The sequence below is a fragment of the Nymphaea colorata genome, chromosome 1 (genome assembly GCF_008831285.2).
Source record: "Nymphaea colorata isolate Beijing-Zhang1983 chromosome 1, ASM883128v2, whole genome shotgun sequence".
Taxonomy (NCBI): Eukaryota; Viridiplantae; Streptophyta; class Magnoliopsida; order Nymphaeales; family Nymphaeaceae; genus Nymphaea; species Nymphaea colorata.
This window is the reverse complement of record NC_045138.2, coordinates 16,603,734-16,617,492: the sequence shown is the minus strand read 5'-3', so window position 1 is coordinate 16,617,492 and position 13,759 is coordinate 16,603,734. Positions and strand designations below refer to the sequence as shown.

The 13,759-nt window shown below is 38.3% G+C and overlaps 2 protein-coding genes across 2 annotated transcripts; both read right to left on the bottom strand.

The window, feature by feature from the left end:
* Positions 1-437: 437 nt before the first annotated feature.
* LOC116246002 (thioredoxin H-type 2-like) lies at positions 438-3,762 on the bottom strand. The gene is made up of 3 exons (XM_031617668.2): positions 3,512-3,762; positions 962-1,084; positions 438-747 (listed from the first exon to the last, which is right to left on the bottom strand). Exons 1-3 carry the CDS (start codon positions 3,596-3,598, stop codon positions 601-603), a joined length of 357 nt encoding a protein of 118 aa, XP_031473528.1. The 5' UTR covers positions 3,599-3,762; the 3' UTR covers positions 438-600.
* A 2,181-nt stretch (positions 3,763-5,943) lies between these two features.
* On the bottom strand, positions 5,944-12,670 carry LOC116246001 (beta-galactosidase 5-like). The gene is made up of 19 exons (XM_031617667.2): positions 12,294-12,670; positions 12,092-12,187; positions 11,517-11,629; positions 11,361-11,427; positions 11,119-11,211; positions 10,850-10,993; positions 10,606-10,694; positions 10,335-10,440; positions 10,158-10,245; positions 9,649-9,767; positions 9,385-9,549; positions 9,032-9,207; positions 8,840-8,949; positions 8,624-8,733; positions 8,380-8,490; positions 8,002-8,115; positions 7,713-7,918; positions 6,757-7,093; positions 5,944-6,361 (listed from the first exon to the last, which is right to left on the bottom strand). Exons 1-19 carry the CDS (start codon positions 12,477-12,479, stop codon positions 6,245-6,247), a joined length of 2,547 nt encoding a protein of 848 aa, XP_031473527.1. The 5' UTR covers positions 12,480-12,670; the 3' UTR covers positions 5,944-6,244.
* Between the last annotated feature and the right edge of the window lie 1,089 nt (positions 12,671-13,759).

The following is a 13,759-nucleotide window of genomic DNA, read 5'->3' as shown; positions in this document are numbered from 1 at the left end:
GGAGGGGGGGGACTATGGGAGTTTGGGAGAGAGTTGTGCTCTCCCCTCCCCCACGTTCTGGTCTTGGTAGAGAATCTACAGATGTTGAAGGCCTGAGAACTTGTCGGCTAAAATAGCCATTTTATGAATGACCAGCCGGATTTGGCCGATGCACATTAGGAAACTGAGAAAGCTTGTTGAAATCCGTTAGCAGAAACTCAAGACTGGTTATTCTACTTTTCCAATGAACCCTGGTTCTCCATCTTCCAGACCAATCATTCCCATGATGACTCATCTACCTGTGGCCAAGGCAATGGAGGAGCTGCACTAATTGTGTATATTCTGCTTCTAGTAATAAAATTGCTGTCTTAAGAATGGATGCAAAAACTGCGCCAATCATGTCCACGTGCATGTGCGCGCAGAAACAGAAAGACCAGACGCGAACTGTCAAGATAAACTAAATCAGCAAATACTATTATTTTATTCACTAAACAAGATTTTCATTTTCAGTTGCAAAGTAGGCACTCAGTTGTCAATCGGCCAGTGTAAATACGTGATACATTGCAGATGCTACTCTTTATTTCAAGCAATCCGACAGACCAAAGCAGAGACACAAAGGAACTACTGAGCTGAAATCTTTGCCACGTGCATCATGATCTTCTGCAGCAGCTCCTCTTTCCTTGCACCAACTACCTTGTCTACTATATTCCCTTCTTTCAAGAACATGAAAGTTGGCATTGCTTCTATAGCCCAGTCAGATGCTACAGACTGAAATCATGCATATATATAAGTACTGTAATTAGTAATCCTGTCAGAACTACAACAAGCATATACAACTTTAAGAAATTTCCAGAAAAAATTATCATAATGAAGAAGAAAATAGATCACGAGGGTTACATTGGGAAACTAGACTTTATAATTTGAAGAATAACACTTGACAGTAAAGAATCAGATGACAAGAAGAACATGGAGGAGCACTTACTGCCAACTCATCAACGTCGACTTTAAGAAAGGTGACTTGAGGAAATCTTCTCGCCCATTCAGTCAGCATAGGAGAAATCATGCGGCAGGGTCCACACCACGACGCAGTAAAATCAACTACAATCTATTCAAAAAACATCTAAAAAATTGGCAAACATGGAAAATGACAAACATGCAGCTACTAGACAATCAAAACAAACTAATTCCAGACATGACGAAGGACTCGCTGATTCGAAAATCAAAAGAACACGTTTGAATTTCAAAATAGGAACATAACCAAATAATTCTGAGTTTTCATGAAGAAAATAGAACAAGGAACAAGACATCAAATATTTGGCAAGATAAAATGCATAGATCAACCAATGCACATGCAGAAAACAAGAAGTCAAAAAGAAAAGTTACCACCCTACACATGAATTGAGGTCAGGTCGCCTGCTGTTCGATAAAAAATGAACCTTAGACCTCACATATGCCTTCGTCAAAGGCTTGTAACTAATGTTGATGGGAATGAACCAATAAGGAATATTTGGCCCTGGTTATCTTCTACGGTGACAAAATGCACTCATTGTAATTGTATGTCATTAGTACTCACTGTACAACAAAATGTCATTAGTACTTTCCCACAAATTGTATGTCCATCAAAATGAGTGCTGACCATCAACCAACATGGATTTTAGACACTAATGGCATCTTGATTGGTATGGTTAATGGCATCTCATTGTCATGAATCCTGACCTTTTTTGGTATGGTGAGTACTAATGACAATTGTATGTCATTAGTACTCACCATACCAAAGAAGGTCAGACAAATCGTTCAAAGTGCTTCTGAATGGAAAGGAAAGGTTGCAATTTCTTGAAAGAAAATGACTTTCCGTTTCATTATGGAAAAGTCAGGATCCAAAAAGGTGATGGACAGGACTAATTTCTTGAAAGGTCAGAACTCATTGCAATTGTATGTCATTATTACTTTCCCACAAATTGTATGTCCATCAAAATGAGTGTTGACCATCAACCAATGCCATGAGTACTGACTATACAACAAATTGTATGTCATTCTTGCTAATGGAAAGGTGATGAAATACTCCCTTCAAAGTTCAAACAAATGTTACCAGGTGCTTTCCTTGATAAAAAATTACAGCCCTGTCCATTATTCATGGGAATTCATCCATCACCTTGTCAGTTTTGACATTCTCAAATGTAGCTCTTGCTTGCAATATGTCTCCACAGTTATTTAGGTCATTTTTCTCACTGAAATCTAGTCACCCGCTTTTACCTCATCATGTTACTTCAGAGTACTGCGACTTATGATGTTATCCATCTACCCCTCTTTCCCATTATAGTTAACAGCAATCATTTCCACATTCTCGAACATCTTTCTTTTTCCTTTTCAGTTTTCACAGAGCTGAAAAGAGAAAAAAAACCTGTTTGATTGATAAGCAATTTGATTCTCCATAATCAGAGTGCTATTTCCTCCCAATTATGAAGATTTCTTATCTTCAGAGCCCTTTAAGGCTTAACATTGCCAAATATGAAATATCTAAATAACAAATGAGCAACAGGAAAACCGCCGTCTAACCTTGAATATTCTACACAGTTAACCACTAAAATAGATGAAAACGGTTATGACATAGTTATGAGAATTTTGGTTTCTTTGGCTGCAAAGAATTCGAGGCATCTGATTATCCATTTCTTAACCTTTTACATCCATAAAAAATGAGACTAGAATGTACATAATTGATATTTATTTCTCCGGTTATTAACATCAGTTGTTCATTAAGAACTCATCTGCAAGCACTCATCGGAACCATCTTATGCGTCACCTTCAATTAACTTCTCTTGACCAACATGTACCGGGCCTAGATAATTTGTGGAATTTTACAATCTGGAAACATTTAACAGCAAAGCCTCCTCCCCTCTTCCTTCCTCTTCCTGCCAAGTTCTCGCGAACTTATTCTATGGCTCTAAATCTTCAAAAACTGTACGGCAGACCTAAATATTCAAGAATTGTATGGCAATATAAACCAATTCAGAACGCACCTTCAATAACCAAGTACAGCTTCAGAATCAAAACTACCAACAAATTTTGTAACATATCCAGCGTAAATTAAGTTTAATTGCATACGTATGCAGAGAAGATGGGAAACGAAGGCCCAACGGCATCATCCTTGAACAACCTACTAGAGAAAAGAGAAGCAATCTTTGGCTCCAATAAAGTACAGCACCAGTAAAAATAAAATAAAAAACATCCTCTTGGTCTAAAATCTACCACAATGCAACAGAATAAAAGAACGGCCATGATTCAGGCGCAGGAAGAAAAATGAAGCCTAAAACTCGTTTCCAATTGAAGCGCAACGACATGTGAAAAGAAGAGATTGGGAGCGGCAAAACCGCCGATACCAAGTTCAGACAGCTTTTATACGAATCAATTAGCAGAATTCTGTCAAATGGGTATATAGAATTGAAGGGCAAAAACTCGTTGCAAATTGCATAAAGCGGCTCAAACAACAGAAGAGACACCAACGCAGGAACGTAGAGGAAGAAAACATCGTTACCAGTTTTTTGTTATCGATTCCCCTCTGTAGATGTGCCGTCCACGCGTCGACGCTGTGGCAGCTGATCACAACTCCTTCCTCTGCCATCTCTCTCTCTCTCTCAACAGGACTGTCCGAACAGGCAATGGCACCTTCTCTCTCTATGAGGTTTCAGCAACCGTTCGAATTAAACGGGACAAATAACCTTTAGATGAAAATGTCCATATGGTGAAATGGAGGAATGCGGGTATCCTCATCAGTCACCTAACACGGGACGAAACCCAGCCTCATATCGACCTTCCACTTTTTCAAACCGGGGAAATTTTCACTTTTTGATCATCTTTCACTTGTAATATAACAATTTTCTAATTTTTAATGAAATTTGCATTTTTCATAAAATTATCAAATAAAGGTTTGAAGTGAATTTTCATCAACTTAAAAATTAGATTTTTTTTCAATATACTTATGAAAAAAGGAAATACCTAACAGATTTTTTTTGCTAGCTCAAGCCAACCTACTTCAGGGCCTTGTTTAATCGCCGAAACACATGAACCATGCAAGCCTTCTGAATATCAGACGAATGTAGACAAATAATTTTTTAACTTCTTAAAATGAAAAAAAAAACTTTTATTTATTGTGAGGACAAATATTTTTTTCCATTTCATTAATAGCTAATTTTGATCTAGTTGTCTTTTGTTAACTACCAGACCCTTTCATCCGATGTCGCAAAAGCCAATAAAATGAGCACATTTTGCATTAGTGGTCGTAACATGAGGAACATTATTGAAAGTATTCAAAGAGAAAAGTTTAGCACTCTTAAGATTTCAAATATTCGTTTTTCAGCAAAAAAGGTGAAGATAGGTTGCGTGTGGCTTGAGAAGAATATTGTTTTTTAGGTTCTCCATCTTGTTAACTTCAATTTTGCTTTTGTAGTTAGCAAAATCCACGCCACTTGGATCCATCGGTCATCCTTCTCAAGGATTTCTTAGAAATACTATATATATGCACAAATAAAGAGACAATAAACCCAAAGTGACAAGTGAAATCCGAAAATTGTTGTCAAGTATTTGTAGCAGAAAAGGCAGAGAGATGTGCTTATGGGCACACAAATAATTTGGATTTGATACGATTTCCTTTCTTTTTTCATTTTTATTAGACAGATACTCAAAAGAGACCGAAGTCTCCCTATTTTTTCTACCTCCAAAATCCAACGCTGTTTCGAGATATGAGTGAGGAGAGACATCCATCAACTAAAGTATCGTGCATCCATCGTCAAAATGACAACTAAACTTTCACCAAACTGCCAACTAAACCAGCTGTGCTACGGCTTAAACTTTTTTGTTCAAAATTAAAACTATTTGCATGCATTGTTGTTGGAGGCATTCGATAGTAAGGCACAAAATCTATAAGAGTTCACTATAGAAGCCAAAAGGTACAAAATATGTGAGAGTTGTTCATCGCATAAGGTTAGAGATAGAGAGAAAACCAAGCTTAATTTTTTCCGTTCTGCAGCCTATAAACCTTTTCATGGGGTTGCCAACATATTGGTTGTTGCGACTCACTCATGGTTCTCCCATGCAAGAAAGGATCCATGTAATGGCCGCCTCGTTTTGGAAACTTTTTCTGTCATGAAAGGAAAAAGAAAGCAAAGAAAGATAACAGGAGTCAGATTTTAGTGGGCGCCGATCCCACCATAGATATTAATATGGTGACGGCAGAATCCAATTCCTCAATAAAGATGTGTAAGTATATCAGAACCAGTGGAAAGGATGCTACTTTGTCAAAAGATATTCCCTCTCACCCGATCTATATAGTAGCTTTATTAGATTGGAGAAGAATGCAGCCGGTAGCTATTTAACAAAACGAAAGTTCATAAATGTGGCCAAAACTCCTCAAACCCTACTGCAAGAGAGAGAGAGATATTGAGGGAGAGGTGCAGCTCATATAAAGGATGAGAGTCAAATTAGTTTCTTGGGGACTGGAGAGGGGGGTAAAAAGAAAAAAATGGTGAAAAAACGATTTTCTATATATATATATATATATAGAGAGAGAGAGAGAGTCACATGATGGGTAAGAAAAGCAACAAAAAATACTATAAAACAAGAGATAGCAAGAAGGCACTCACGGGCGTAAGTCGAGCGAGAGAGAGAAGGCAGTCACGGGCATGGCTATACCTGCTTATGAATTGCATGTTGTTGAGGCCATGTGAGATCCCTTGGAGAATGCAACTATGCAAGTATACAATGCCAAACAAGCTTCCATGTGCAACCACCTAGTCTTAGCACATGCATTCCATAATAATTCACTAGAAGTTAGTACATACCATACAACAAGAAGCGCACACATGCACATATTCACATAAAACACACGCCTGCACGCACGTAAAGCTTAAAGGCTACTTATGGACAAACAGAAAGGAGTGGTTACAGGGAGGGAGAGAGAGAGAGAGAGCATTTGAAAATAAAGCAAATGAGCTTGTTGCTTTCATTTCCATTTTTCAAATGGGAAATATCGGTTAAGGCAAGGACCGAAACCTGACATCCAATACATGGAGAGCCACAATTAAGACCCCATAAGAATTACATGTACCAATGAAACACTACTATGAACAATCTACAACCACCCATAAAATCACCTTCTTTGCCACACTATTATGTGCCCTTTTTTTCCTTTCAACTTTTTAGATTACAAAGCAGAAAAACATTTGATATATGAGGAATTTCACATCTATGATAAGTGCCTTCGCAGATTTGTTTAGGTATAACCACATATGGCTTCCACAGCTACTCTTTTCAATATATTGGGACATGGGTCTCCACCAAATTCAGTGTTTGATACGGCGACCGAGCATCTCTGTTGTCCTATGCAACTCTGAAAGCACAAGGAGTGAAAAAGTAAATAAGAAACTTGAAATTACAATCATCGTGAAATGTAAAAACCTTTTCTTGGAAAGTCACGAAGAATATGAAAAAAACCATCAGAGACCAATGAAAAGCATGACTACTCATAAAGGCATTAAGCAACTAGGCAAGTCTTCTGATTACTTGCAGAGGGGAGACTCATTTAATATACAACTCAAATTGTCCTGAAACACCTCGAAATGAGGCTAAATCAACCATGGACTTGACAAAACTCAGCCCCATCACAGACGCCTGCACTGAGCAGCCAATTTTTATGTTCCACTTTTCAACTAAGACTTTGAGAGCAACAAGAAATGTTAGAATATGCTAACACATTGTCCAAGGTTTCCAAGAACAAATCCATACCTTTTCAAGGATTGAATGTGAATCTGGAGCATGGCAAGCTCCCAACTGGAAATCACCACATGAACCAAGTGGAGTACCAAAGCTTGCAAATTTTATTGCTGTTATGGTTTGTCCTTCTTCACAGTGAATATGGATCTTAGGCTGTTGTAGCACTTCTGTCTTGCCATAATTTTCAAGGTGCCAGTTCCTCAAATAAGGATGAAATTCGGAGACATCTGCACAGACACTTGCCAGAGATCTTGTAACTAGGGATATCCCAGATGCATCACCTCCTATCTCTTCAAATACTACAAGGAGGTTGCCTGTTGGGCGCACCCATGAACGGGGCACATGGTACCTGCATATTGCACTCAACTGTTTGAACAAATTCTGAGATAACGAAAGAGGTGACCAAAATCCAATCTACTAGAAGAGTAGTTTAATTGCACAATGATGGACTACAGTGAGACTATGTATTCTGACTACTCTCCCCAGTTCACAGTCAACATCAAAAGAGAAAACCCAAAACTAGCTCAGTTATTTTTTCTTTCCAAATACCCTGTCAAATCAGCATCTGGGAGCAGAGTTTGATTATTTTCTCTGTCAGAAGCTATCTTATATTTCAATCTCAAAATCAAGAATTTTTAGGACACTTTTGAAAGAAGGTAGATGCCCAGACTGTTGTCTACCAACATCCATGATGCTAATGGAAGAAGAGACACATCTTAAGAAATATTAGAACTTCCAAAAGGATGACTAATATAATGGGTAATTAATAAAATATAGTCAAAACCTGTTGCAAGGGCATCACTGCACTTTATAGCAGTTATTGTCATTGTGTAAACCCCAGGTGCATCAGTAAATCAAAGATATGATGCCATAAACACCATAGAGATGAGGTCTAATTCCACAAATCAGTTATTCAAAAATATTTAACAATCAAAGCATATGATCCTGTTAAAGTTAAAGTTACTCACCAGCGTTGAGTGGGTAGTCCACAGCCACTTTGGCATTTTTGCTGTCGGAAAGTCCCAGTATATCTGCATTCGCCACAGTCACCCTGTGCAATATTTGCTGGCCAGTATCTTCCAATGCTTTGTCCATTAATCCATACTTGGCCCTTTTTCATGCTGCCCATGTCCAAAGCTAGTGGATCTCTACCAGAAGGTGCATCAAAATAGGCCTAACAATGAACCCACAGTAAGGAATCAATAAATAATTTTTCCAGGACTATACAAGTGCATGGTCACCTTCCCTGGTTATTACCTTGTACCAAGTTAGTGGTTGAGTTTTCCTTGAAAATAGTGACCCTTGTGCCCATTCCACAGAAGAAACCCCTTCCAGAGAGTGCAGATTCAAATTTTCTCCCTTCAAACCAACCTGCATAAAAGAAGTTATATTTATGGAAGTTAATCGTTTTCGAAAATTTTAATGTACTCCACAAATTAACTGCTATTTGGACAAGTTGAGAGATTTCTTATCATCTCATCAAAAACCTAAAGAGAGAATTTAATGCATTAAGTTTCAGTTCCATCAACAAGGAACAACAGTAACGTGTAAACCTGAAGACTATGTTGATAAGTATCTCAGGTAGAGATGTTTTAATTCTTCCAGTCTATTCCAATTCAAAGTCAAAGTATGCACCTGGTAAGTCCATTTCTGCCAGGTCAAATCCCAGTTTCCTTTGTTAAGACCCTTGAGCACAACTGGACCAAGAACGCCTGTGTTCCAAGATTCATAATGCATGCCGATGTTCTTCAGACAAGAAAATTCCAGAAAAGGGAGCTTGTCAGAAAAGTAATGCCTTGAGAATGAAAGTGACATTTTTCTGCTGAAAATTATGAGCTAGGATCAAAATAGAATAATAAGAATATGTTAAAAAACTAACCGGCAAACCAACAGCTACACTTAGGAGGGCAATGATATTTTCTCCAGCTCGCAGGTTTACATTACCAGTAAAAGTAAATTGGCGATTTTCACCATTTCCATATGCAGTTCCTGAGATCAAGAAAGAGAACAAGAACTCAGATGGGGAAATCTCCTATTAGTTTCTCTTAGGAAAATTACTGGTAGAAGCAAAAAAGGTTGAAAGAAGATAAAGTACCTGCAAGCTGCCCATTCACAAAAACATGCAAGGCATGCCCTGCTGAGTGAACATAAAGAACAGGATGTTGGCCATTCCGCAGAAAAGCTTCAGAATGATCAATATAGATACTGGAACAGAGACAATGATAAATGAATTATATGAGAAATGGGAGAGGGGATGAATCCTAAAGTCTGCAGCTAAGTTGCTTGCCTTGTCTTGTACCACAGGTAATCAGTGGTATCTCTAGTGACATTTATTTGCTCCAACAATCCAACCATTGTCATTGAGTTATCTTCATAGGAGTTGATATTTTCATCATATGTCTCCCAAGAAAGAGATCGGCTACTGCCTAGGGACATTTGCGTCTTTGATGTCTGTACTCCTACCTGTGATTAACATCCATTAGCAGCTAGTGTTTAGCAAAAGTTCTATGAACATCATATCTGATTATAACTGTTCAACACATGGAGAGTCTCCACAGCCTGATTTTGCCAAGATTCATTTAGGTCGCAACAAAAATGATTCATTAAAGGATTCTATAATGAAACTTGTCTTCGACTCACTTTGGCTGTGTTAAATACTACGTTTCTGCAGTCTGGAAGGATGCTGGTTGACCAAGGAGGTAGATAATAGTGCATATTGTTGAAAAACACTCTTGCAGTAAGTTTTGGATCAGTATTTGTCAGGAAGGCTGCACATCCACCTGATTCTGAAGAGAAGACATGAGCCTGCAGTGTCAACAAATCTACTTCAGTTCATTGAACAGATGAGCTCCTAAGGAGCTTATATACATAAGCAGAGGCTTAGAAAGCTAAATGATAATAGACCTGCTGGAAATTTCCTAGATTAGTCACAATTGGATCCGCAGAAACTAAGGCATGCTCACAGAGTTTAATTGCCCTGTGCAGCTCTTTGAGATGCCCCCACTTTGGTTGCCTGATCATACCTGCCAGAGAAGCTGTTAGAAACTAAAAGGGAGATGGCAAACATAGATTAGAATTTCAGGAACCTAAGAACCATTTAGATCCTTAGTTCTTTTCAATATCAAACTTGACATCGCCCATGTAAAAGTTGGCTATAACATGGAAAGGTAATTGATTGAAAATTGGAGTCCGCTTTTTCTATGTCATTAAAAGTTGGGCACATTTTTAATAATATTTTTTAGATAAAACTTAAATTTCTATAGCTCCATAGAAGCTAAGAAAGGATTCACCAACATTCAGCATTTGAATGATGTCAACTCAGGCATGACCAAATATGACGATATGCAGAAAAGTTAAACTAAAAAATAAAAACTGAACTTCCTACATGGCCAAATGTGGATCAGGCATGTTACCATATTCATCAATTGGGGCATCATAGTCATAGCTCGTTGTGATAAAAGGCCCTCCAGCAGTTCGCCCAAAATTTGTTCCTCCATGATACTGCAGTTTAAATTCCGTTTACTCCAATATAGACTATAGTTTATAAACATAAAAAGCACATAACAAGTCCATATTCTCTGAGAAATTACCATGTAATAGTTAACAAAGGAACCACCCTTTTGGATGAAACGAGCAACTGCAAATGCTAAGTCTTCTACTGGCCTTTCACGAAGTGTACCACCAAACTCTGTAAACCTGCAATATAACCGAGCAAGAAGAAATTGAGTCACAATAATTGGTAATACTATAATGGAGTGAGAAACACCATCACCAAATAAACTTTCGTTTAACTTCTTTATAGGAGATCAATTCACCTAAAAAACAAGATTTTGAGCTATAACATATAAATAGCAAAATTACCAGCCACTCCATGCCTCCGTCCACATTGTAGGCTTATAAGGTTTGTTGGGAGAAAAGTAATCACAATAGAAACCATTGCATGTATTGATCTGTGATAAGATTAGTCATGAAACATACTCAGCATCTCAAAGAATTTGAAGTCATGCAGCAGACTGAAAAATATCATACTAAAAGCATATATAAAATAGTATATTGAGGATTGAGCAAAGAACATCAAATCATGAAAAAGGTGCTAATTTTTTACCACAGGATCAGGGGCATCATCTTCTTTGCACATCACCCACGGAACACCTGTTTCTGTCCCCACTGCCATGTTTGCAGCCCATGTCATATATGCATGACCTGCAGGCCCTAGTGCCTTGGCCTCTAAACCATACTCGTTCTCAATCTGCAAGAACCAAACGAAACCTTGTGCATGTTAGTTTCTCAATCAAACCAATATTGCAACAAATTGACAAATGAGCTAAACATAACGGGAAATAGTGGAAGAGGGAAAAACTTAAAGATTAGTACCTGAGACAAGATGATAGGCCCTCCTTGAGATTCAAAGAGCTTTTCACTCTTCATCATTGACACAATTTGCTCCGTGAACTTCTGCATTGCCATCTGCATCCAACAGAAAAACCATGAATGAAGCGTCTTGCAAGAAACAAGAAGAGAAAGGCTCTCTATGTGAGGGACTCATCGATTATTATAAATAAGGATGCTAAAGCAACACCAAAATCTATACTAAAGATTGTCAATGGAGTAAAGACCTTGAAAGGACCATTATCTGTTCTGAAACTGATTCCAGGAACATACTTTAACCAAACAGGAAGTCCCCTGCCACAAGGTACAGAAACCACATAAATAACCAGAAGCCAGAAGAGCAAACGAACCAAACCAGAGATTTAAGTGCAAGAGAAAGATACCCAAAATTCCATTCTGCGCAGACATAGGGCCCAATTCGCAAATGAACGAAAAGACCAGCTCGCTGGACGGTCTTAATAAACCGAACAAGATCGAACCTTCCTTCGAAATTATACTGAAAATGTTTTACCATAGTGTCAGACGTCCAGATAGCGGAAAATGCAGACCAAATTAATCCACAGAACACGTTCGAACTGAAAGCACAGACAAATCTAGCGTGCTAAAAAGCCATCCAGCAAATCAAAGCGTTTCAATAACTACATATTCATAGGAGGAGGACAATTGGAAACAGGTTTGTTAGGCAACAGCTTCAGAGATTAGCCGTAGGATCAATTGTTTGAGAAACGAAACTAAAAAAATGCATGAAAAGTGGAAAAAAAAATGTAACAATCCCCAGGATAAGAGGAGCTTGAAATATGAACCGTTTGTATAACGCACACTAGCTACACTCCACTCGAGCAGAAAATCCGTCAAACTGGAAACAAAATAAATGCCAACATGGAAAACCAAAGAACATAGAGCTAAAGAGGAAAAAAAAAGGGAAAAGGATGGGATGAAAGAAAGAGAACCCACATACATTTCCAGGAGAAGGCTCATGCACGTTCCAGAACACATAAGTCTGTATAACATCAAGGCCTCCATCTTTTGCCTTCTGAATTAGATCTTCCCACATCTATAAAATCCAAAGAAGGCCACAAAACACTAAGAAAAATAACAAAAAGGATAAATATGGCAAAATATTAAAGCAAAAAAGTTTCAACGAAAAATAAGATTGGTACCTCGGGGGTGCTTCTGGGGTAGTGAATAGAACCAGAGATAAGAATTCTTCTCTGCCCATTGATGACGATGGCCTTGCGGTCATAGGTCACACCAGAAAGTACATTGCCCACCAAAGTTAACAAGAGCAACAAAGAGAGAGAGACGAAGGAAAGATTAAAGCAACATATTCTTGTTGGGAATAGCATTGTTGAATCTGAGTTGCAACTCCTATGAAGGGAACTGGCTCCTTTCTTTCTTTCTCTGAAGTGGTGGAAAAAGACAGAGAGCCTTAAAGCTCCCTGCCTTCTGATCTTGCCACTACTACCAGTGTTGCTGCTCCACCGTCACTGGCTCTTTTCTCTTTGGCATAAGCACTCTGATGATAAAATTCCAGGTTCCCTTCTAGGTTTTTATAATGCGCAACGGAATTTGGTGGGTTAGAGGGTTCTCATCCTTGGATTACTCGTTTGTTCATTTACTTTTTATGAGTTACCGGAGCTTGGCGGTGGTTACGCAATAGAATAATGATGTTTTCAAGATTGGAGGGAAACTTTTTGGATTTTAATAAGTTTTCAACTTTTTGATTAGGAAAAAAAAAAACTTTTGCTGCAGCATCAAAAATTTCTTATGTTTTCTGTTTCATCTGTTAATTTACTTGGGTATCCTTGGATTCCACATCGGAGAAATTGGTGTGGGGAGTGGACCCTCTGCTTAGTACGAGACAGTACCCTTGGAAGCATAGCCGCTTGGAACAGCATGAATAAATTTGACAAGGAAGACTTGTTTTGTTCAGGAAAAGGGAAATTTGCAAGTTGGCATTTTTCTCAAGTAGCAGAAAGGTGGTCCACAATATTAATGAAATGGTAATTGGGACCTTTCATGTTTCATCGATGGACAGGGAAGGGATTCCTTCTGTTCTTCTCTCCTTTTCCTTTCGCTAAAAAGGTCAAAAAAAAATTTTAACGTCATGCATTTTTCATTATCACATGACTCCCCAAGTGTCTTAAATCTTTCCAAGATATCAGACTTACCTCTTTTTCTGCCAAATTTACTAAGTGTCAAAGCTTCTTTGTCATTGTGGTGGTAGAAAATTGACAATGAAATGGAAAACAGACATGGACATTTGCGCTACAGTACAGTAACAGTAGGTGGCATGGGCTCAGCAGCAAACAAGTGTGCTCTCATGGAGGCTCTGTAAGAAATACTCTTATCGGTGCTTCTGTGCTAGGTGTTATCAACAACGCTGCCATCCTGCGATGACTTCTTTTTGCACAGAGAATAAAGAGAATGAGATGTTGAAAACCCAAAATACTGCGTTTTGAGTTCTTTCCCACATATAGTCAATAACTTTTACATATTTTATTGTGTCTTCTTAATTTCTGAGATGTACAACTACAGGAGAGGAGAAGAAGAAGGGGAAAAGATAACCAGCTGGAGGATTAGTTAGATTTGGCGAGGAAAAGATCGGGACTTTTGTTGTTGAAGA

Bases quoted from the DNA above. Each gene is read 5' to 3' on its own strand.
- LOC116246002 (XM_031617668.2), bottom strand. From the start codon at position 3,598: ATGGCAGAGGAAGGAGTTGTGATCAGCTGCCACAGCGTCGACGCGTGG. The intron at 1,085-3,511 runs GTAACGATGTTT...TTTTTTGAATAG, and splicing joins GAATCGATAACAAAAAACTG to ATTGTAGTTGATTTTACTGC. The intron at 748-961 runs GTAAGTGCTCCT...GCATGATTTCAG, and splicing joins TCGACGTTGATGAGTTGGCA to TCTGTAGCATCTGACTGGGC.
- LOC116246001 (XM_031617667.2), bottom strand. From the start codon at position 12,479: ATGCTATTCCCAACAAGAATATGTTGCTTTAATCTTTCCTTCGTCTCT. The intron at 10,994-11,118 runs GTACTAATCTTT...TGGTTCTTGCAG, and splicing joins GGCCTATCATCTTGTCTCAG to ATTGAGAACGAGTATGGTTT. The intron at 9,208-9,384 runs GTGAGTCGAAGA...TGTTAATCACAG, and splicing joins TAGTATTTAACACAGCCAAA to GTAGGAGTACAGACATCAAA.